General features: G+C 46.4%; 1 protein-coding gene across 1 annotated transcript; it reads right to left on the bottom strand.

Moving 5' to 3' along the window:
• Window positions 1-234: 234 nt before the first annotated feature.
• IFNG (interferon gamma) lies at window positions 235-22,842 on the bottom strand. Its single transcript, XM_069627769.1, has 4 exons — window positions 22,608-22,842; window positions 18,616-18,684; window positions 12,508-12,699; window positions 235-1,819 (listed from the first exon to the last, which is right to left on the bottom strand). The coding sequence occupies exons 1-4, from the start codon at window positions 22,728-22,730 to the stop codon at window positions 1,685-1,687; spliced, it is 519 nt and encodes a 172-aa protein (XP_069483870.1). The 5' UTR covers window positions 22,731-22,842; the 3' UTR covers window positions 235-1,684.
• Between the last annotated feature and the right edge of the window lie 1,522 nt (window positions 22,843-24,364).

The raw sequence follows: 24,364 nt of genomic DNA, 5'->3' as shown, positions 1-24,364 counted from the left end.
GGTGATGTGATTAGCATGTGTAGATGCATCTACTGATCCCTGGATCAACTGATTGCAGTTGTGGGAACTGCAGTTACATGGTAAAAAGTATTGCATTAGATGCATAAACGCCTGTTCTGTCACACTCACAGAATTTTAGGGAAAAGTCAAGACTTAAAATGATTTGTTGAAAACATTTTTTTATTTAAAATATATGACTTACAGCAAGATTATTTTTCAAATCTTTTTTCCATTTTGATTACCAGTGAATGGTGTACATTTTGTGATGATATAACATCAGATGTTAAATAGTATTACATGATACATATAAAAGAAACATTAAATATGATAATAAATGTAAGTGATTCAATTGCAGCACCTGGACGCCTCATCATGCTTTCCAAGCTGAAGCACTTCGGCCTTCTAAGGACTAAAACCTTTAAACATCAGGAGCTTTGCTGGACTGCTGTTAATCAGGCTCCATTCATGAACATGCCTCTTTGAAAACTCCCCATTTTTAAAGCAAGCTCTCGAACGATCCCATTAAATGCTTGCTGATCCAGGTCAAATGTACTGATTTATGATTTAATTCATCTATGTAGAGGACATGACATAGGGGAAAGTATGCAGTGCTCCAATACTTATAAGCCTGGATGCATCATGTGGGTCATAACTAAAAGTGAAGTCAGTGACCAAAAAGGCCCATTACTCAGAGATTTAAAGTAGAAATCATAGCAACAGTCTTTACAAATCAGTTAGGAAATTGCATGAGTGTACTTTTTCCCAGTGTTCAGTCATTCTGCCTAATATTTTACCCTATCTATACCCAAATACCTCCATGCTTAGTTTAAACAACCCTTTTTACCTAAAAATCATTATAACCAAACAAATACATTCCTGATGTGATAACATTTAAGCCTAAAACATCAAATAAGATGCAGGGATAATCAGTTTAGGAACGAACAATACTATTGGGGATTGAGGATACATGGGTAACCAGGTGGAGCAAAGCAGCGAAAAAAGAAAATTAAATAGGGAAAAGGGGGCAGAGTCAAGGGGGACCCAAACCAAACAAGGGGTAGAAAAGAAAAACAGGGATAAGTGGCAAAAGAAAGGGGCATAGCACGTTCCCCCTACAAAGTACAAAGACAAAAAAACGAAAATGAAAAAGATTTCGACAAATTGGCAAAAAAAACAGAAAGAGAAAATTAGGAATAAAAAGGATAAATTCATAATCAACAAATTAGGCATAGAGGTATTTGGATTTCCACAGCCCATCTTAACAAAGTAACGAGGAAACAAAATGCACCATAATTAGACAAGGAATGTGCAAGGCTACTATCTTACAGGGATACAGGTCGACTGAGAATTTGGAGAGTGCTTTCGATGCTTGAGGAAGCTTCACTGTACAGCATCGAGGCTTCAGACCACCGCCGTGGTCAAGTAATCAAGCCAGTGTGTTGGCCATGGTAAAGAAAGGGGAATCTTATTGAAAAGATGGAGGAGTTCAATTGACGTTAGCAGCAAAACCAAAAGTGGTAACAAATGGTGTTTCTCCAAATGATTGTAAAATAAATTAAATAATCTTAAACAACTTAAATAGAATAAATAGACATATATATATAAATGAATACAATAATAATAATATCGGTATAATGGACAAGCGTAGCAATAATGGTGGAATTATTTTGGAATGCCGACTCGCTTAGTTTTTGCTTCCTCTCCTTCTGCGCTCTTGGTTTCGCTTCCTTTTTACGGTGGGATTGCTCAGCAAGGCTATCTCCTGGAAGATGCCGTAGAGCTCCAGAGCAGCCTTGCGTTGGATTTTCACGTCACTCATCTGTTTCATATGGATGGAAAAGTGTAACATTAATGAATTATGAATATAATGTGCAGTATTATCATCAACATAGGTTATGGCACTTACAAAGATTCCTTCTATGCGCACTCGATCGCATAAACCAATTTGTACCGAATCTGTCTCTGAGCTGTTTCAAGCAGAATCCAACATTCTTTAAATTACTGCTGTATTACCCAATGAAACTATTATTTTGCTATTTTTAAACAGTAGAATAAATGCTGTAAAACAACATATGTGGCCGTGTGGAGTTGCAACCAAATATAATATAGTTTGAGGCAAGAAAACAATTCACGATGCTTTGCACAGTGGCTGCCAAGGGTAGTGAGGGGAGAAGGCCATGCAGGAGAAGGTCAAGCCATTCAATTCTATGACTCAATATAAGTGGAGATATTGGAATGGTGACCTTGTTCCTGAAAGACAAAGAGGTTGCTGATTCAGAAAGAGGTTACTGCTAGTATCTCTGACTTACTCTTGATTTACTCCTCAGGAGGAACTATTCGATTCACAAGTTATCCGGAGTAACTCTGACTTACTCCGGACATATTGCTCAAGACAAGAGTGGCCTCATTACAAATTCAGTGGTGCAGGAAAAAAGTGGTGGTAATTCTGTTGCTGACCCTTTTTTGGCAGTAATAGAAGTAGCACCGTTGTTTCCCTTAATGTCGATTTATCAGTTTGGAGGTAAAGTTGATGATTTACCTCCAGCAACAAACTGGAGGTAAATCAGGCACTTTACATCCACAAATGGGCAAATCTGCTGTGTGGTAAATCTGCCTACAATCGAAAAGGCGGTCCATGGACTCCAGAAATGGGGAATTACACCACGCTACCACCACCTGTAATCCTGTGGTAAATCACCGGACCAAGTGGCAGTAATGGTAGTCGAGTTTAGCAATAATTTGTCATATTAACAGTCAAATTACCAACAAACTCGTGTTGAGGTCCACATTTTCTTAAAAGTATATGACCTGCAAACCTAAAAATACTCAGTCGAGGAAAAAACTATGTTAAAGTCATCCAAAGCGAATCCTGTGATTGCCAATTACCAAAAGTAGTGAGTTTAATATCCCAGCCTCAGAATATTATCTGGAACACTATGTAGCACTTGTAGCTAGAGTTCATACAAAATATTATCTGGAGCACCGTCTAGCAATAAATGCTAGAGTTCTCTCAGAATATTATCTGGAACACTGTTAGAGTTCAATCCGAATATTATCTGGAGCACCGTCTAGCACTAGATTAGAGAGTTCAATCCGAATATTACTGAGAGCATGGTATAGCACTTGATGCTAGAGTGCAATATACATATTATCTGGAGCACCATGTAGCGCTGGTTGCTAGAGTTCAATCAGAATATTAGCAGGAACACTGTGCAGCACTTGTTGCTAGAGTTCAATCCGAATATTATCTGGAACACTGTCTAGCACTAGATGCTAGAGTTCAATCCGAATATTACTGAGAGCATGGTATAGCACTTGATGCTAGAGTGCAATACACATATTATCTGGAGCACCATGTAGCGCTGGTTGCTAGAGTTCAATCAGAATATTAGCAGGAACACTGTGTAGCACTTGTTGCTAGAGTTCAATCCGAATATTATCTGGAGCACTGTCTAGCACTAGATGCTAGAGTTCAATCTGAATATTACTGAGAGCATGGTATAGCACTTGATGCTAGAGTGCAATACACATATTATCTGGAGCACCATGTAGCGCTGGTTGCTAAAGTTCAATCAGAATATTAGCGGGAACACTGTCTAAACTTCAGACAAAATATTATCTGGAGCACTGTGTAACTCATGTTGCCAGTGGCTGAAGTTTATGAAAAGAAGTGGAACTCTGTTCCCTGCTGCTGGCCCTGCTCCCCACAAACCCCATTGCCATGCCCCCTCCCACGTGCAATCCAAACCCCCAAACAAATGCGCCTATTGTTTAAGGGAGCGTTCAGTGCAGTGCACTGAAGTGCAAGTTTAAACTGCTTCCTACATTTTATTTTAAAATGAAACCATTCCGGAATGGTTACTTTTTAAAATAAAAGTATAAGAACAGTAAAAGCTAATTAAAAAAAGTAGAGGAGCACCGCTCCAACCGCTCCTACCCACTTTGTAGCGCTTGTTGCTAGAGTTCAATCAGAATATTGATGGGAACACTGTAAGTAGCACTTGTTCCTAGACTGCAGTCAAAATATTATCTGGAGCACAGTGGAGCACTTGTTGCTAGAGTACAGTCAACATATCTGGAGCACAGTGGAGCACTTGCTGCTAGAGTACAGTCAACATATCTGAGGCACAGTGGAGCACTTGCTGCTAGAGTACTTTCAACATATCTGAGGCACAGTGGAGCACTTGCTACTAGAGTATAGGCAACATATCTGGAGCACAGTGGAGCACTTGCTGCTAGAGTACAGTCAACATATCTGGAGCACAGTGGAGCACATGTTGCTAGAGTACAGTCAACATATCTGGAGCACAGTGGAGCACTTGTTGCTAGAGTACAGTCAACATATTTGGAGCACAGTGGAGCACTTGCTGCTAGAGTACAGTCAAAATATTATCTGGATCACAGTGTAGCACTTGCTGCTAGAGTGCAGTCAAAATATTATCTGGAGCACCGTCTAGCAATAAATGCTAGAGTTCTCTCAGAATATTATCTGGAACACTGTTAGAGTTCAATCCGAATATTATCTGGAGCACCGTCTAGCACTAGATTAGAGAGTTCAATCCGAATATTACTGAGAGCATGGTATAGCACTTGATGCTAGAATGCAATATACATATTATCTGGAGCACCATGTAGCGCTGGTTGCTAGAGTTCAATCAGAATATTAGCAGGAACACTGTGCAGCACTTGTTGCTAGAGTTCAATCCGAATATTATCTGGAACACTGTCTAGCACTAGATGCTAGAGTTCAATCCGAATATTACTGAGAGCATGGTATAGCACTTGATGCTAGAGTGCAATACACATATTATCTGGAGCACCATGTAGCGCTGGTTGCTAGAGTTCAATCAGAATATTAGCAGGAACACTGTGTAGCACTTGTTGCTAGAGTTCAATCCGAATATTATCAGGAGCACTGTCTAGCACTAGATGCTAGAGTTCAATCTGAATATTACTGAGAGCATGGTATAGCACTTGATGCTAGAGTGCAATACACATATTATCTGGAGCACCATGTAGCGCTGGTTGCTAAAGTTCAATCAGAATATTAGCGGGAACACTGTCTAAACTTCAGACAAAATATTATCTGGAGCACTGTGTAACTCATGTTGCCAGTGGCTGAAGTTTATGAAAAGAAGTGGAACTCTGTTCCCTGCTGCTGGCCCTGCTCCCCACAAACCCCATTGCCATGCCCCCTCCCACGTGCAATCCAAACCCCCAAACAAATGCGCCTATTGTTTAAGGGAGCGTTCAGTGCAGTGCACTGAAGTGCAAGTTTAAACTGCTTCCTACATTTTATTTTAAAATGAAACCATTCCGGAATGGTTACTTTTTAAAATAAAAGTATAAGAACAGTAAAAGCTAATTAAAAAAAGTAGAGGAGCACCGCTCCAACCGCTCCTACCCACTTTGTAGCGCTTGTTGCTAGAGTTCAATCAGAATATTGATGGGAACACTGTAAGTAGCACTTGTTCCTAGACTGCAGTCAAAATATTATCTGGAGCACAGTGGAGCACTTGTTGCTAGAGTACAGTCAACATATCTGGAGCACAGTGGAGCACTTGCTGCTAGAGTACAGTCAACATATCTGAGGCACAGTGGAGCACTTGCTGCTAGAGTACAGTCAACATATCTGAGGCACAGTGGAGCACTTGCTACTAGAGTATAGGCAACATATCTGGAGCACAGTGGAGCACTTGCTGCTAGAGTACAGTCAACATATCTGGAGCACAGTGGAGCACATGTTGCTAGAGTACAGTCAACATATCTGGAGCACAGTGGAGCACTTGTTGCTAGAGTACAGTCAACATATTTGGAGCACAGTGGAGCACTTGCTGCTAGAGTACAGTCAAAATATTATCTGGATCACAGTGTAGCACTTGCTGCTAGAGTGCAGTCAAAATATTATCTGGAGCACCGTGTAGGGCTGGATGCTAGAGTTCAATCAAAATATTATCTGGAGCACTATGTAGGGCTGGATGCTAGAGTTCAACGTTTCAAAGAGCCATCAGTTTTGACAAAAAAAGGTATCTTATTGTCCAAAACTATCAAGTTGAAATTGTACAAAAGGTGAGGGAGACAAGTGTCCAAAATCAGAAATCGGCAACGTATGCACTAGGCCTCACCTTCACCCGTGCCAAAAGCAGTTTCTAAGTGACTTCAAAAAAGAACTCTAATTAGGAATAAAGGGACCAATTTTCTGAGCCCCAAAGTGCACAAGTTGGCAGCAAAAGCAAGTCACTAGCTATGTATGTCATACCTTTACACTACAGGGCATTCTGCAGCCATTTGGAGGCGGAGAAGGATCAAAAAACACAATTGACAGTTCCGCCGTGCATTCCTCCTCTGACATCAAAGGGAAACCCCTTTTACACCTGCATGAGATTTCTATGCAGGTGTAAAAGAAATTGATTCCTCCATTCCCTCTTTTTAGCACCTGGATTCCATAGGAATGCATTGTAAATGCATCCTGCAAGGTGTAATTTGAAGGCGGCATTTACCTTTTTTTCAAAACAGAGAGTAAAAGGAAAGAGTAAAGGCAATATCACCAGATTTTACTCTTTACTTTAACGCTCTGTATTATACAAGTTGATTACTGCATACAGGTCCCCAGTAGCATGTAATTGCTCTTGGGGTCCCCTAAATGCAATTAACATTTTTTAAATAATGACCCACAATGTCTCCAAAAACCAAACTAAGGATGTATTTGCTAGCAAGTGCTATATTTAGCATTTAATGCCAAAGACTAAACAATCACTAGCACGGCTTTGTGTTCCATTAACATAGATGTGCGTACAGACTGACAACAACTGCTAGGTTTTAACTAAGAAGCTGATAGCTGAATTTCTATGGGGCAGTTGCATCGATTGGTGATGCCAGAGGCTGCCTGACTGTCTATGGCACCCGGGCAACCCCAAACGTTGCCCGAGGTGCCACCTGTGATGCGATCTTTAGGGAGTATTTCATGTCTTGGTGGCTCCTCAAGTGAGTCTTGCCCAAAACCATTTCCGAATTGACAACATTGACCTCTACCTCCAGAATGAGTGCTCGTTCATGATCCTCAAGAGCCGAGCTCAGGCGGCCAATCAGATTTCCACATTGAATAGTCCTGGGAGCATTTGCATATGTTGTTCTCAATGGGGAGGTTCTTTGCATATTTGGTGCTCACACTAAACATCATCTGACAAGGCACAGCTCTCGAAGACTGTCAGCGAGTATTCATGAACTCCAGAATCTCAAGCGACAGGGGCGAGTTTACCTTTCACCCTAAGTGGCATCATGGGAGCAATAACGGGCTCCCTGACTCTTGGAGCCAAATTCCTTTACAAAGGTGAAAGCATGTAGCTGCCTGCCTACATCCCACACATCGGGCCTCATTACGACCCAGGCGGTAACCATGGTGCTAGTAGCGCCATGGTTGCCGCCGGTATTTTACCAACTCCGCCATGGTGAAAGGCGGAATTACCGCCCCATTCCAAGGTTGGCGGGGCGGTAATTCCCCATTCACCATTGGCCCTTCCCCATTCCCATTTTTGCCCCCATAGGGCACAATGGGAATGGGGAAGACGATAATTACGGTACCACAAATTGCGGTACCGTAATTACCTCGAAAGTCCCTTTGCGGGTTCCTTCCTTAACGGCTGGTTTTACCAGCCGTTAAGGTCGGGACCCGCAAAGGGACCTCATAATTAGTCGGTAAGGGTTTAACGGCGCAGACACCTTTTACGCCGCCGTTAACCCCTTACCGCCTGGGTCGTAATGAGGCCCCTCGTATGTATCTCCTGTGCTACACCACACTCATTGTAACAACTTCCCCTTCTTCACCAGAAGCATTACGTGTATCTCCTGTGCTGCACCACACTCATTGCAACAACTTCCCCTGCTTCACCAGAAGCATTACGTGTATATCCTGTGCTGCACCACACTCATTGCAAAAACTTCCCCTGCTTCACCAGAAGCATTACGTGTATATCCTGTGCTGCACCACACTCATTGCAAAAACTTCCCCTGCTTCACCAGAAGCATTACGTGTATCGCCTGTGCTGCACCACACTCATTGCAACAACTTCCCCTGCTTCACCAGAAGCATTACGTGTATATCCTGTGCTGCACCACACTCATTGCAACAACTTCCCCTGCTTCACCAGAAGCATTACGTGTATATCCTGTGCTGCACCACACTCATTGCAACAACTTCCCCTGCTTCACCAGAAGCATTACGTGTATATCCTGTGCTGCACCACACTCATTGCAACAACTTCCCCTGCTTCACCAGAAGCATTACGTGTATCTCCTGTGCAGCACTACACTCATCGTAACAACTTCCCCTGCTTCACCGGAAGCATTACGTGTATCTCCTGTGCTACACCACACTCATTGCAACAACTTCCCCTGCTTCACCAGAAGCATTACGTGTATCTCCTGTGCAGCACCACACTCATTGCAACAACTTCCCCTGCTTCACCGGAAGCATTACGTGTATCTCCTGTGCAGCACCACACTCATTGGAACTACTTCCCCTGCTTCACCAGAAGCATTACGTGTATATCCTGTGCTGCACCACACTCATTGCAAAAACTTCCCCTGCTTCACCAGAAGCATTACGTGTATATCCTGTGCTGCACCACACTCATTGCAAAAACTTCCCCTGCTTCACCAGAAGCATTACGTGTATCGCCTGTGCTGCACCACACTCATTGCAACAACTTCCCCTGCTTCACCAGAAGCATTACGTGTATATCCTGTGCTGCACCACACTCATTGCAACAACTTCCCCTGCTTCACCAGAAGCATTACGTGTATATCCTGTGCTGCACCACACTCATTGCAACAACTTCCCCTGCTTCACCAGAAGCATTACGTGTATATCCTGTGCTGCACCGCACTCATTGCAACAACTTCCCCTGCTTCACCAGAAGCATTACGTGTATCTCCTGTGCAGCACTACACTCATCGTAACAACTTCCCCTGCTTCACCGGAAGCATTACGTGTATCTCCTGTGCTACACCACACTCATTGCAACAACTTCCCCTGCTTCACCAGAAGCATTACGTGTATCTCCTGTGCAGCACCACACTCATTGCAACAACTTCCCCTGCTTCACCGGAAGCATTACGTGTATCTCCTGTGCAGCACCACACTCATTGCAACAACTTCCCCTGCTTCACCGGAAGCATTATGTGTATCTCCTGTGCTACACCACACTCACTGTAACAACTTCCCCTGCTTCACCTGAACCATTATGTGTATCTCCTGTGCTGCGCCACACTCATCGTAACAACTTCCCCTGCTTCACCAGAAGCATTATGTGTATCTCCTGTGCAGCACTACACTCATCGTAACAACTTCCCCTGCTTCACCGGAAGCATTACGTGTATCGCCTGTGCTGCACCACACTCATTGCAACAACTTCCCCTGCTTCACCAGAAGCATTACGTGTATATGCTGTGCTGCACCACACTCATTGCAACAACTTCCCCTGCTTCACCAGAAGCATTACGTGTATCGCCTGTGCTGCACCACACTCATTGCAACAACTTCCCCTGCTTCACCAGAAGCATTACGTGTATATGCTGTGCTGCACCACACTCATTGTAACAACTTCCCCTGCTTCACCAGAAGCATTACGTGTATATCCTGTGCTGCACCACACTCATTGCAACAACTTCCCCTGCTTCACCAGAAGCATTACGTGTATCTCCTGTGCAGCACTACACTCATCGTAACAACTTCCCCTGCTTCACCGGAAGCATTACGTGTATCTCCTGTGCTACACCACACTCATTGCAACAACTTCCCCTGCTTCACCAGAAGCATTACGTGTATCTCCTGTGCAGCACCACACTCATTGCAACAACTTCCCCTGCTTCACCGGAAGCATTACGTGTATCTCCTGTGCAGCACCACACTCATTGCAACAACTTCCCCTGCTTCACCGGAAGCATTATGTGTATCTCCTGTGCTACACCACACTCACTGTAACAACTTCCCCTGCTTCACCTGAACCATTATGTGTATCTCCTGTGCTGCGCCACACTCATCGTAACAACTTCCCCTGCTTCACCAGAAGCATTATGTGTATCTCCTGTGCAGCACTACACTCATCGTAACAACTTCCCCTGCTTCACCGGAAGCATTACGTGTATCGCCTGTGCTGCACCACACTCATTGCAACAACTTCCCCTGCTTCACCAGAAGCATTACGTGTATATGCTGTGCTGCACCACACTCATTGCAACAACTTCCCCTGCTTCACCAGAAGCATTACGTGTATATGCTGTGCTGCACCACACTCATTGCAACAACTTCCCCTGCTTCACCAGAAGCATTACGTGTATCGCCTGTGCTGCACCACACTCATTGCAACAACTTCCCCTGCTTCACCAGAAGCATTACGTGTATATGCTGTGCTGCACCACACTCATTGTAACAACTTCCCCTGCTTCACCAGAAGCATTACGTGTATATGCTGTGCTGCACCACACTCACTGTAACAACTTCCCCTGCTTCACCGGAAGCATTACGTGTATCTCCAGTGATACACCACACTCATTGGAACTACTTCCCCTTCTTTACCAGAAACATTATGTCCACACTCACTGTAACAACTTCCCCTGCTTCACTGGAAGCATGATGTGTACCTCCTGTGCTGCACCACAATTGCTACATTTAACTACTGTGTTGCACCACAGTCCTTGCACCTATCTGTCTTGCTACACCAGACTCATTGCATTCATCTCCCTTGCTATACTGAAATCATATAGTTTATTTCCCTACCTTCACCCGAAACATCAACATATCTCTCTTGCTATGCAATGCTTATTGCATTTATCCCGTTTGCTACAGTACCAAACAGACATAGCATTCCACTCCCTTGCTGTACTCAAATAATGTATGGTTTATCTCCCTTGCTACACCATAAGCATCAATGTATCTCTCTTGCTATGCAGCACTCGTAATTATCCCCCTCGAATAACATCCCATAAACCATAGCATTTGTGTCCCTTGCTATACTAAAATCATATAATGTTACCTCCCGTGCTACACCAGAAGCATCAAAGTATCTCTCTTGCTATGCAACACTTATTGTAACTATCCCCCTCGAACAACATCCCATAAACCATTCATGTCCCTTGCTATACTAAAATTATATAATTGTACCTCCCTTGCTACACCAGAAGCATCAAAGTATCTCTCTTGCTATGCAACACTCATTGTAATTATCCCCCTTGCAACAATATCCCATAAACCATAGAATGTGTGTCCCTTGCTACACTAACATCATATATGTTTATGTCCCTTGCTACACCAGAAGCATCAACTTAAATTGCCTGCAATGCCACACTCATTGCATTTATCTCCCTTACTACAACACACCACATTTGTGGCATTCATCTTCCTTGCAATACCACAATCATGTAATTTCTCACCCTTACTACACCCGAAGCATCAAAGCATCTTTCTTTCTGTAACACAATCATGACATTGGGCCTAATTACGAGTTTGGAGGTAGCCATGCCCTTAATAAGGGCATGGCTACCCCCAATCCCGGGTCTGGGTTCCCTGAATGGGGAAACAACGGGCCATTCCGACCTTGGGGGGCCTGGTATTTCCCCCATTCAGGGAACCCGGACCCGGTCCATCCCCATTCCCATTTGAGCCCCAATAGGGCTCAATGGGAATGGGGAGCATGCTAACAATGGGCCTGTTAATGACGGGATTGTTGTTAGCATGCTGGGCCGCTCGCGGGACCCGCTAAGGACGTCTGGTAAAACCAGGAATCCTGAGCAGGTCCCGCAAGCGGACCTCATAATGGTGCGGTAAGGGGTTAACGGCTCCGGCACCTTTACCGGCGCTGCTAACCCCTTACTGCGATCCTCGTAATGAGGCCCATTGTCTTACTTCCTACATTACACTAGTGCCCTTTATCTCCATTGCCACAACACAATTCTTGCATGTATCTCCCTTGCTACACCACCACTATCACAGAAAAGGGTTGCGTCAATGGCCCTCATTAGGACCCTGGCGTTAAGGGGTTAACGGCGAGCTAAAAGGCTGCGGCGCCATTAACCCCTTAACGCCTTACTACGAGGTCCCTTTGCGGCTCCCGACCTGAACGGCTGGCCTGGACCAGCCGTTAAAGTAGGGACCCACAACGGGACCTTGATGGCAATTACAGTACCGCAATTTGCGGTACCATAATTTCTGCCTTCCCCATTCCCATTGAGCCCTATGGGGCAAAAATGGGAATGGGAATTACCGCCCCGCAAACCTTGGAATGGGGTGGTAATTCCCCCTTTCTCCATGGCGGACTTCGGCATGGACCATGATGCTAATAGTACCATGGTTTAGCGCCGGAGTCCTAATGAGGGCCAATGTCCCCACTGCAGAAACGCAGCCCCACTTTATCCAAAGCCCCGAGGAACAACACTCCTTTCAGCAAACGTCTTTGATGTGCAGAGAGACACAGGAGGGAAGGATATATTTAAGGGGTGCTTAGGTCCTACCTCAAGCGACTGCAGCTCCGACAGGTCCTTCAGGAGCTGATCCTCTGGCTTCAGGAGATGATCCTCTCTGGCTTTGGCAAGTTCCTCCCGGATATTATCGATGTGTGGTTGTAGGGAGGCAATGTTGAGGGTCTCGAACATTTTCAAGTACTTAGCAATGATTTGGCTCAGAAATATGTGCTTTAGGCTTTTCTGTGGCAGTGAAAACAAGAAGAGTTTGAGAATGTGTGGCAACAATCTACTAAAATATGCATTTTGTAATTATTTATTAATGAGATGGAAGCAAGATATTGATATCTGTTACTATTTCACGCATCAAAGCAACATTATTCTATGAAAAATATCTTTTCATTTGCCTTTATTGGGAATCAATGATGCCAGATAAGCAAATAAGTTGGTTTATTAAATGTAACTTTTTTGGGTGGAAGGGAGGCATTTAAAGTAACAAACAGGCCAGACAACAAAGGTTTCTGCTTTATTTTCTCTGTTTACTGACACTCCACTGGTTATTGGCACTGAAACATTGTTATCTGACATACCTTCTTATCTGGAAGGATTCTATTACGGGCAACATAATATGCCAAGTACGTTCTGCTTATTAAAGCGCCAGATAGCAAAGCTTTTACTGATCCAACACAATTTATTATAAATCATAGGCAAGTGTGACTTCACACAGTTATTTGTACACATAATGTGTTTTCGCATAGATATTTCATCCTTTCTGTGTGCAGGAAATGGTACAATGACCCAGAGCCACTGATTCTCGACTGGTGTGATATCACAGATGTTAAGAGTGTCTTTCATTCTCTTATTGCCTCTTCTAGGCAGACACTGCATGTGTGCAAGGTGGACACCATCACTGCATGTGATCCTGCCACAGCTTCTGCTTCACCATCTCCCCCACCCTGATGGGCTGGGAGTGATGCTACCTAGGGACCTGCCTGCCAAGTGGACACCATCACTGCATCTTATGCTGCTGCAGCCTCTGCTTCCCCATCACTCCCACCCTGATGGGCTGGGAGTGATGCTACCTAGGGACCTGCCTGCCAAGTGGACACCATCACTGCATCTGATGCTGCAGGACCCTCCTCTTCCCCATCACTCACACCCTGATGGGATGAGAGTGATGCTACCTAGGGACATGCCTGCCAATTGGGCAGCCTCACACCTCTGCTTCCCCATCACTCCCACCCTGATGGGGTGAGAGTGATGCTACTTGGGGACCTGCCTGCCAAGTTGACACCATCACTGCATGTGATGCTGCAGCAGCCTCTGCTTCCCCATCACCCCCAACCTGATGGGTTGAGAGTGATGCTACTTGGGGACCTGCCTGCCAAGTGGACACCATCACTGCATGTGATGCTGCCGCAGCCTCTGCTTCCCCATCACTCCCACCCTGATGGGTTGAGAGTGATGCTACTTGGGGACCTGCCTGCCAAGTGGACACCATCACTGCATGTGATGCTGCCGCAGCCTCTGCTTCCCCATCACCCCCACCCTGATGGGTTGAGAGTGATGCTACTTGGGGACCTGCCTGCCAAGTGGACACAGCATCACTGCATGTGATGCTGCCGCAGCCTCTGCTTCCCCATCACTCCCACCCTGATGGGTTGAGAGTGATGCTACTTGGGGACCTGCCTGCCAAGTGGACACCATCACTGCATGTGATGCTGCCGCAGCCTCTGCTTCCCCATCACCCCCACCCTGATGGGTTGAGAGTGATGCTACTTGGGGACCTGCCTGCCAAGTGGACACCATCACTGCATGTGATGCTGCCGCAGCCTCTGCTTCCCCATCACCCCCACCCTGATGGGTTGAGAGTGATGCTACTTGGGGACCTGCCTGCCAAGTGGACACAGCATCACTGCATGTGATGCTGCCGCAGCCTCTGCTTCCCCATCACTCCCACCCTGATGGGTTGAGAGTGATGCTACTTGGGGACCTGCCTGCCAAGTGGACACAGCATCACTGCATGTGATGCTGCCGCAGCCTCTGCTTCCCCATCACTCCCACCCTGATGGGTTGAGAGTGATGCTACTTGGGGACCTGCCTGCCAAGTGGACACAGCATCACTGCATGTGATGCTGCCGCAGCCTCTGCTTCCCCATCACTCCCACCCTGATGGGTTGAGAGTGATGCTACTTGGGGACCTGCCTGCCAAGTGGACACAGCATCACTGCATGTGATGCTGCCGCAGCCTCTGCTTCCCCATCACTCCCACCCTGATGGGTTGAGAGTGATGCTACTTGGGGACCTGCCTGCCAAGTGGACACAGCATCACTGCATCTGATGCTGCCGCAGCCTCTGCTTCCCCATCACTCCCACCCTGATGGGTTGAGAGTGATGCTACTTGGGGACCTGCCTGCCAAGTGGACACAGCATCACTGCATGTGATGCTGCCGCAGCCTCTGCTTCCCCATCACTCCCACCCTGATGGGTTGAGAGTGATGCTACTTGGGGACCTGCCTGCCAAGTGGACACCATCACTGCATCTGATGCTGCCGCAGCCTCTGCTTCCCCATCACTCCCACCCTGATGGGGTGAGAGTGATGCTACCTAGGGACCTGCCTGCCAAGTGGACACCATCACTGCATGTGATGCTGCAGCAGCCTCTGCTTCCCCATCACCCCCACCCTGATGGGTTGAGAGCGATGCTACCTAGGGACCTGCCTGCCAAGTGGACACCATCACTGCATGTGATGCTGCAGCAGCCTCTGCTTCCCCATCACCCCCACCCTGATGGGTTGAGAGCGATGCTACCTAGGGACCTGCCTGCCAAGTGGACACCATCACTGCATGTGATGCTGCCGCAGCCTCTGCTTCCCCATCACTCCCACCCTGATGGGTTGAGAGCGATGCTACCTAGGGACCTGCCTGCCAAGTGGACACCATCACTCCATGTGATGCTGCCGCAGCCTCTGCTTCCCCATCACCCCCACCCTGATGGGTTGAGAGCGATGCTACCTAGGGACCTGGCTGCCAAGTGGACACCATCACTGCATGTGATGCTGCAGCAGCCTCTGCTTCCCCATCACCCCCACCCTGATGGGCTCAGAGCGATGCTACCTAGGGACCTGGCTGCCAAGTGGACACCATCACTGCATCTGATGCTGCCGCAGCCTCTGCTTTCCCATCACTCCAACCCTGATGGGGTGAGAGCGATGCTACCTAGGGACCTGGCTGCCAAGTGGACACCATCACTGCATGTGATGCTGCCGCAGCCTCTGCTTCCCCATCACTCCCACCCTGATGGGTTGAGAGTGATGCTACTTGGGGACCTGCCTGCCAAGTGGACAGCATCACTGCATGTGATGCTGCAGCAGCCTCTGCTTCCCCATCACCCCCACCCTGATGGGTTGAGAGTGATGCTACTTGGGGACCTGCCTGCCAAGTGGACACCATCACTGCATGTGATGCTGCCGCAGCCTCTGCTTCCCCATCACTCCCACCCTGATGGGTTGAGAGCGATGCTACCTAGGGACCTGCCTGCCAAGTGGACACCATCACTCCATGTGATGCTGCCGCAGCCTCTGCTTCCCCATCACCCCCACCCTGATGGGTTGAGAGTGATGCTACTTGGGGACCTGCCTGCCAAGTGGACACAGCATCACTGCATGTGATGCTGCCGCAGCCTCTGCTTCCCCATCACCCCCACCCTGATGGGTTGAGAGCGATGCTACCTAGGGACCTGCCTGCCAAGTGGACACCATCACTGCATGTGATGCTGCCGCAGCCTCTGCTTCCCCATCACTCCCACCCTGATGGGTTGAGAGCGATGCTACCTAGGGACCTGCCTGCCAAGTGGACACCATCACTCCATGTGATGCTGCCGCAGCCTCTGCTTCCCCATCACCCCCACCCTGATGGGTTGAGAGCGATGCTACCTAGGGACCTGGCTGCCAAGTGGACACCATCACTGCATGTGATGCTGCAGCAGCCTCTGCTTCCCCATCACCCCCACCCTGATGGGCTCAGAGCGATGCTACCTAGGGACCTGGCTGCCAAGTGGACACCATCACTGCATCTGATGCTGCCGCAGCCTCTGCTTTCCCATCACTCCAACCCTGATGGGGTGAGAGCGATGCTACCTAGGGACCTGGCTGCCAAGTGGACACCATCACTGCATGTGATGCTGCCGCAGCCTCTGCTTCCCCATCACTCCCACCCTGATGGGTTGAGAGTGATGCTACTTGGGGACCTGCCTGCCAAGTGGACAGCATCACTGCATGTGATGCTGCAGCAGCCTCTGCTTCCCCATCACCCCCACCCTGATGGGTTGAGAGTGATGCTACTTGGGGACCTGCCTGCCAAGTGGACACCATCACTGCATGTGATGCTGCCGCAGCCTCTGCTTCCCCCTGCCTCACTGATGGGTTTATAATTGAAAAATGCATGTGTGCAGTTCTAGTCCTCCGGCCTATGTTTCACTTCTGGGTTGGCTCATAGGATGCAGAAAACTAAAAGCCACATGGCCGTCTTTTGTAGTGCGGGGATACCTATGTGTATCCATTGTTTACAGAAAGGTGGAGTGAAAAAGTGTCCATATCGTATGCCTACCTTTTCAAGCTTTACAATGTAATACAGAGAATGAGCAAGAACAGCCTTTCTTGTATTACTAAAAAGGGCTCGGTAGCGGTGTGGCCAGCTATTGTATTGAATTTATTTCCATTAATTTGCGAAAAACTGAATGGCGTATTTCAGAAAATCCGCTTCTGTTACTGCAGGAATAGCAGTGAATGTGAAATGATGAAGAGATCTGGCGTCACTGCATGCGGTAACAGTATCTACCGCACATGGTTACAATGGGTTAAAATCTTATACACTCATAAAGAGGGCCTTAGATTGCAGTCTATTGCAACCAAATTAAACATTCCCTCATACCCTTTCTGGGGTCCCTTCATTAAATTAGAAAGATTCTTAATTGCAGTGGCCATAAGGTCTGGCAGAGTAGATCTAGTTATGTTATGATTATTTAGCAATATATTTCAGGGAATCCGCATCCATTATTGCCGTACTGTCAGTTTTTCCAGATAACCACATGCCGTAATATGGATTTCACCCACGCTGTGGGGGGTGGACATGGCCTTTAACAGCCCGCCAGCCCAAACCCAGGTAGGATCGGGGCTGTGCACCGTTAAAGGCCATGCCGCTCTCCACAGCAGGGGTGAAAGTCATTTGCACCCCCGGGTTTATCCCCGGTGCAAATGTGTGTTTTTTTCTCTCCGGAGATTGCGGTTGCATGCGCAGCCAGTCTCCTGAGGAGAATAAATAAATAAATAAAATGAAAAAAGATGGCTGCCGCCATAGGGAAAAGGGACTAAGTTCCTTTTCCATGTCTATGGTGGTGTCCGGATGACAAGAGGAGCTCCGGGACAGTAGCACAAAGCTCCACTCCAGCAGGTAAGTGGGGAGGGGGTTGGGGGTGGGGAAGTGCTAAGGATTGTTATCTCCACACATTAAAAAAGAAAACAAATTACTCCACCCTACGAAGGGCCTTGGGTAACTGGAAGCAGCGGGTGGAGAATGTTTATTCCCACCCACTGTTCCAGCCACCTGATTGGCTAAGCATCCTTCCCTGTGTGCAAATGATCGTTACTGCACACAGTAACCAAAACCAACAATGATCTTAACTCATAACAAAGACCACAGTGGGCAAATGGTCAAATACAAAGATGGGGGGGGGAGCAATATCTGGGTGTAAATGCTCAATGAAGGGTTGGCATGAACATAGCTTTTAAAGAATATATATTTTTGTTATTTTTTATATTTAACAAAATGTGATTTAGTAAAGAATTATAATGAAATATTGGTTGGGTTATTTTTTCTGGTCAATAATTGGCAAATTTGGCCAATCAAGGCAGTTGTTAATTTCCATCAATTCCGATTCCAGGGTATGGCTTGTTCAAATGCAGTGTGTGTATAACAGGGATGCTTTCTAACCACCTCCTCCCACACCCCAAACTCGTCTGATTTAAATACTACAGAATCTAACCTCCCTTTTGTCCACAGACCCCCAGATTCAGTTGAATGAAATTCTATATCTGATGTTCCCAGCATTGAGAAGTCCCTTAAATACTTCTAATGGAAACATTATGATTCAAAACTCACATCCTTCCATATGGTCAGTCGTGTTTGGAAGATTCCCCCGTCGTCCTCTCCATTGAGGTTATTGTTCTCCTGTAATGAAAATGCGCATGTGACGTGACCTGTGCAAAAGTACATTGAGTCCACCACATGACATCTACCGCAGTGGGTTGCAACTAAATGATGATACATAGTTTGTGTTTCTTTGAAGAACAGTGATGTCAATTTCGATCAGAAATTACTTATAATAACACATTTACAAATGGCAGAGGAATTCTCTATAGTGTGCCTGTACAACAGCACAAAGATGAGAACAGGTGGTGAGCCAGTTTATGAGGGTGTGAACAAAGTTGGACATAGAGCAGGGACAAAACAAAAAAGCTCACACACAACATCGGTGACTTCTGAAGGTTATATTAACCTATGGGGACAAGTGCTGCAATTTCAAGAGGATAACTGACTGTACAAATATGCACAATTACATTGATTACAAAACACTGGTGGTAGTGGTGGGATCACATAGGGAGTATGGGGAGGTAGTTAGGTGGTCATTCCAGACCAACGAGATTTTTTTTTCTCCATTCCTAGTACCTGTCTTAAAGCTCTTAGCTTGAGAAGAGGTACGTTTGCTGTACCAATGTGTTTGGCCAATATGTTTGAGAGCATTAAAGGCTAGTGCATGAATAATCATATAGAACTCACGCCGTCACCGGCAATCTACACCATGCTGATCACTGCTTGGAGAGGAATAATACAGGCATTCATTGATAACACTATTGTGTTGCTCAAGTGGAAAGTGCTTTAACTTGTTTTAAAGGTGCAAAGGACACTGTATTCTAATTTTGAAACTGTCATTCTTTTTCTGTAAAGTGTCCACATTAATTTGTTAAATGGAGAAAGTAATTTGGAATTTAATTGAAAAGTATGTGAGAGCAGCTTTAACATATTCAACCACCTTACCACAGCTTAACTCGGCGCGCTCCCGTCGATGTCCCCCATAATGCTCTGTCCCCCATAATGCCATGTGTTACGTCATTCTGAATCCCTTCTCTTATAATATGCATGTGCTCATGGGCTTTTCCCACGGCAACACGCCGAGTTAAGCTGCTCATGACTTCCCACATCGACTGAACCTCAAGGGTTTAATTGTGCTAAATCTTTGCAGCGTAACTGCACTTTAAGGTTTTTTCAAAACATTTCTAGGGTTTTGCTATACCATAGTTTCTTTACAGGCCACTAGCCGTGGACTTCGGCATGACAACTGACATGTTCCCCCAATATGTTTCTTTTAGACCCACTGTACATCTCTTTCTGCTCACTAGCCAGGGCCTTCGACCCTGGTCAGTGAGCATGATATTCGGCCGTGCCCACTGTGTATTTTAAAACTCTACCGGGCCACTAGCCATGGCGTTCGTTCATGGTAGGTGGCCACGGCCTTTGGCCGTTTCCGCTGTAAATGTTCCCCCAATATGTTTCTTTTGGACCCACTAGGTGGCCACGGCCTTCTACATGTCTTTTGAGCCCACTAGCCAGTGACTTTGGCCCACGCCCGTGAGCACGGCCTTCGACCGTGCCCACTATATATTTGAAAACACTACCGAGCAACTAGCCATGGCCTTTGGCATTCTACACTGTATATATTCCCCAAATATATTTCTTTTGGACTCACGGTACATGTCTTTTGGGGCCAACCAGCCAGGGATTTCGGCCCTGTCCAGTGAGCATGGCTGACTGTATATTTTAAAACACTACCGGGCGGCCGTGCACTCTGTATATTTTAAAAGACTACTGAGGCACTAGCCATGGTCTTTGGCCATGTCCACTGTACATGTTCCCCCCAATATGTTTCTTTTGGACGCACTAGGTAGCCATGGCCTTCGGATCACATGGCGTGCACCTAGAGAGCCAGAGTTTACACTTATTGAAACATTTTATCATACTATGTTTTATGGAAGGAAGGAGTGTGGCCTTGTATGTAAACACAGATGAGTGTGGGTATGGGTGTGTGTAAATTAAATGCATACACATATGTCTACAAATGCAGATTAGCAGTTATGTACCAGTACACGTCTGCATATATTTGCTTAGTTTTAAATTAAATAGAGAAAGATTATACTCTGCTGAATGATATAGTGACTGTTGAAGTACAGCTCATCCACACATGTTTTTACCTTTTGCAGGAAATATTATCTTGTCCTCTGTTGCATGTATTGAGTATGGCACATAAAGGAAGACCCATCATTCACTGTGTACACGTCAATTTGTGTACCCTGATATTCCCAACACGGATAAGGAAAAAAGATTGAGGGGTAGATGGGTGTAATGGGTGTACATATGGATGGGTGGGCGAGTGGATGGATGGATGGATGGATGGATGGATGGATGGATGGATGGATGGATAGATGAATGGATGATGGTTTAATAGATGGATGGATGATGGATGGATGGATAGGTAGATGGGTGGATGGGTGGATGGGTGGATGGTTGAATGGATGGGTGGATGATGGATTGGTGGATGGGTGTTTGGGTGGGTGGGCAGATGATGGATTGATGGATGGGTGGTTGGATGAATGAATGAATGAATGAATGGATGGATGGATGGATGGATGGATGGATGGGTGGATGGATGAATGTATTGTTCTAATGGCTCAATCATGCAAACAAACCCTCAATGACAAATCTTTAGAAATGTTATTGTGTACCTGAATTATATAATGTTTAGTTATACACAACAAACTCTCAGTATACTGGCAGCTTGATATGATATGATATGTCATTTATAACGTGACAGTACACAAGTGTTTCTAGGCATGACACGACAAGGGAGGGAAGACAGAGGGAGGACAAGACAAACGATCTTACTAGTCCTTCTGTCATTCAGAACGTGCATGTGTGACAACACACAATGTAGTAAGAAGGGAGAGGGTGGAGTGTCAGGGAGAGGGAAGGGGGAGAGCAATCAGGGCAGCATTGCTCTGTGTAAGTGCAAGGAGACAGGGGACTGTAGGGTTACATTTACAGCCCCTAAGTGCACAGTAGGCCCGGAGGCAGTGCAGGGAAGACTGATCATGGAGGAGACTGGTATCCAGTGAGACTCTGAGGGTAGCCAAACAACCAGTTGGCGCAGCAGGCAGAAAGGTCAGCAGGGGAGGGAGAGAGAGAAAGCAGAGGAGAAAAGGAATGTTTTGAGCTGCTTGCAGAACTTCAGGTGGCCCGGCTCAAGTCTGAGAGGGGCAGGGAGGCCATTCCAGAGGGAGGCACCTGCAGAGAAGAGAGATCTACCCTGATCTACCCAAGATCTGCTTGGAGAAGCACCTGACCCTCAGAGAGTTGGAGGTAGCTGAGTGAAGGGCGCAAGATGGAAGGTATTTAGGAAATGAGAGTTGGATGTAGTGCTAGCATCGGCCCCAGAAAGCCTTGTGGATGATGCACAGGGTCTTGAACTTGATCCTTGCAGCCACCAGAAGCCAGTGGAGAGATTTCAGGGCTGGCAAGATGAGGTCCCTTGGCTTGAGGCCAAGAATATGTCTCGGAGCCCTGTTCTGGATTAGTTGCAGAGGGCGAAGAATAGAGGAAGGCAGATTGAGAAAGAGTCTGTTGCAATAGTCCAGCCTAGGGAGAACCAGGGCTCTGGAGACAGTGGGCTTCTGTGGGACGGAGAGGAAAGGAAGAATGCCTCTGAGGGGGTGCAGCTGGTACTCGGCCTTCTTGGCAAGGTCCGTGATGTGAGGAGAGAAGGAGCGAGTGGAGTCGAAGATGACACCCAGGGTTTTTGCCTCACAGCAAAGCGAAGGAAGAGGGCCCAAGGAGGGCTTATCACACAACATTGGAATACAGTCAATAAGAAAGTCCTAACGGCTCACAAGCACATACAAAGCAAGGCAAAACAAATGTTACAAAACTGAACAACCCAAAAAAAGCATTGATGGTGAAGGCTTGCAAGTAGAATGCATTGAAGATATTTCCACCCAAGAGAAGAAAAAATTGATAGAATTGTAAAAATAAGTTGTACTTACAAAGTGCTCCTTGAGTGCCTTACAGTCCATTTTTAGTGATTGCATATCGAGTGGGTAAGAAGTGCATAACCCAGCACAAAAAGCCAAGATGCAGTGGAAGATGAGAGATGCTTGGATTTCCATTGTTTCTTGAGGTGATCGAAACAAGCAGCGAAAGCCAGATAGTTCCTGTGTAATGGGTCCTGATGAAGCACCAGTGACTGTAACCGCTTGTCCTTCTGATAGTCACACTAGCTGTTTTCTGGACTGATGACTCTCAGCTGCTCTGTGGGTCGTATTTATACTCACTAGGTGTATCTCTTTGACGCCTCGGGGTGACGTAATTTTCACAGGTTTGCAGAAGAGGCAATGCTAGCAGAAAGGTGTGAGATGTGTGCTGTTTTTTTTTTTTTGCATTCAGCATGGTTTGCGGGGTTCCTGCCTAGCACTTGATCATTCCTCTAAATGGCAACACCCTCTGGATGACAGTGTCACCGCATTCAGTGACATGCCCACTACCAACTTCCGATAGGCTGTTCATGGAATCCTTCGAAAGCCGGCGTCTCACTTTGCAGTGGTTAGACGCCGGAATTTCTCCAGCAGGTGAAACGGCCCATCTGAAGGGTGACTGTTTCCGTTCTTCAAATCGAAAGAGAAAAACCTACCTTTGGTAATGCGTTCGTGGTTGAGACCGAGCAGGAAGGGAAATTCTGGTGCTCGGTAACGGCGCATGTGGTACCACAGGACGTAAATGCGTCAAGTCAGAGGCAGAGCTACAGAGGGTGCTCGAAAAGCATTACACAGTAAGGAAGTCACAGGTTGTGGTCAGGAGTGAAGGAAGACGATCAGTCATTTGTGCTCTCTCGTTAGTTAAAACAATTCATGCGGACTAAAGAGGGCCAGTGAGTACGCCCAAAGAGTGGTCGTCATCACCTACGCAATTCGAAAGATTGTGGCTAGAAGAGATTCTTCTGTTTGAGCACTAGGATTGGGTCCCATACTTTTCTTTTAATGGTACATCATACTGTGATTTTGATGGTTCCAAGTCAAAACCTTCCCAGTAACAATGCTCTTCATGTCCTTATCATGCCATAGAAATCTCCCCATGAATTGTCTCTTCGTGAACTTAACGGCCTTGATTCTAAATGGTTTGTGTTGGAGCAAATGAGGCGGTGCGGTGAGCATCTCAGGTGTGCACCTGCTGCATTCTGCCAGGACTGTCAAGGCCTAACACTGCAGCAGGTCTGGAGATGCTGGAGCATAACTTTGTGAATCACATTTGCACTTTAGCATCTTGCTCCAGGCCTCTTCCGGTTTGCTCCAGTTGTAGGCCTTGAGAATCCGGTGAAAGGGAGCGGGTGCAAATTAGAGGTGCTCACGAGCATCTCTTAGTTTGCTCCAGTTTACAGCTTTGAGGAAATGAGCCCAATATTGCCATACTATAATACTGTTCAGTTAGTAGGTCCAAACCACCTATTAAGTATGTCCCACTTATTCTACACCTGAGAACATTTACTTCTTTTCCTACTCTAGCTCCACTCACACAATAATTAGGAACAAGAGTCTCATGGGGGATCCCAACATCACGAACCCCACTAATTCAAGCATCCTGGTGCGCATTATTCCAAACACTGTTGCTCCATATTTGGGGGCAAGTGCTCAATGGTGTCAAGGTTAGGAAATTGTATATTAATTGTATGTTGAGGGAATTTCTTGGAGCATTGTTGTGGCGGTTCTACGTCATTACTGCGCCGCAGGAAATGTCGATTGGCAAACAG

Source organism: Ambystoma mexicanum, chromosome 12 (genome assembly GCF_040938575.1).
Source record: "Ambystoma mexicanum isolate Mex_15411 chromosome 12, UKY_AmexF1_1, whole genome shotgun sequence".
NCBI classification, from domain to species: domain Eukaryota; kingdom Metazoa; phylum Chordata; class Amphibia; order Caudata; family Ambystomatidae; genus Ambystoma; species Ambystoma mexicanum.
Note: the sequence above shows the minus strand (reverse complement) of the source record. Positions and strands in the feature narration are given on the sequence as shown.

Excerpts from the sequence above, each read along its gene's own strand:
- IFNG (XM_069627769.1), bottom strand. The coding sequence starts at position 22,730 with ATGGAAATCCAAGCATCTCTCATCTTCCACTGCATCTTGGCTTTTTGT. Across the intron at positions 18,685-22,607 it reads AGGCACTCAAGGAGCACTTT|GAGAACAATAACCTCAATGG; the intron begins GTAAGTACAACT and ends TTTTCATTACAG. Across the intron at positions 12,700-18,615 it reads GACTGACCATATGGAAGGAT|AAAAGCCTAAAGCACATATT; the intron begins GTGAGTTTTGAA and ends TCACTGCCACAG.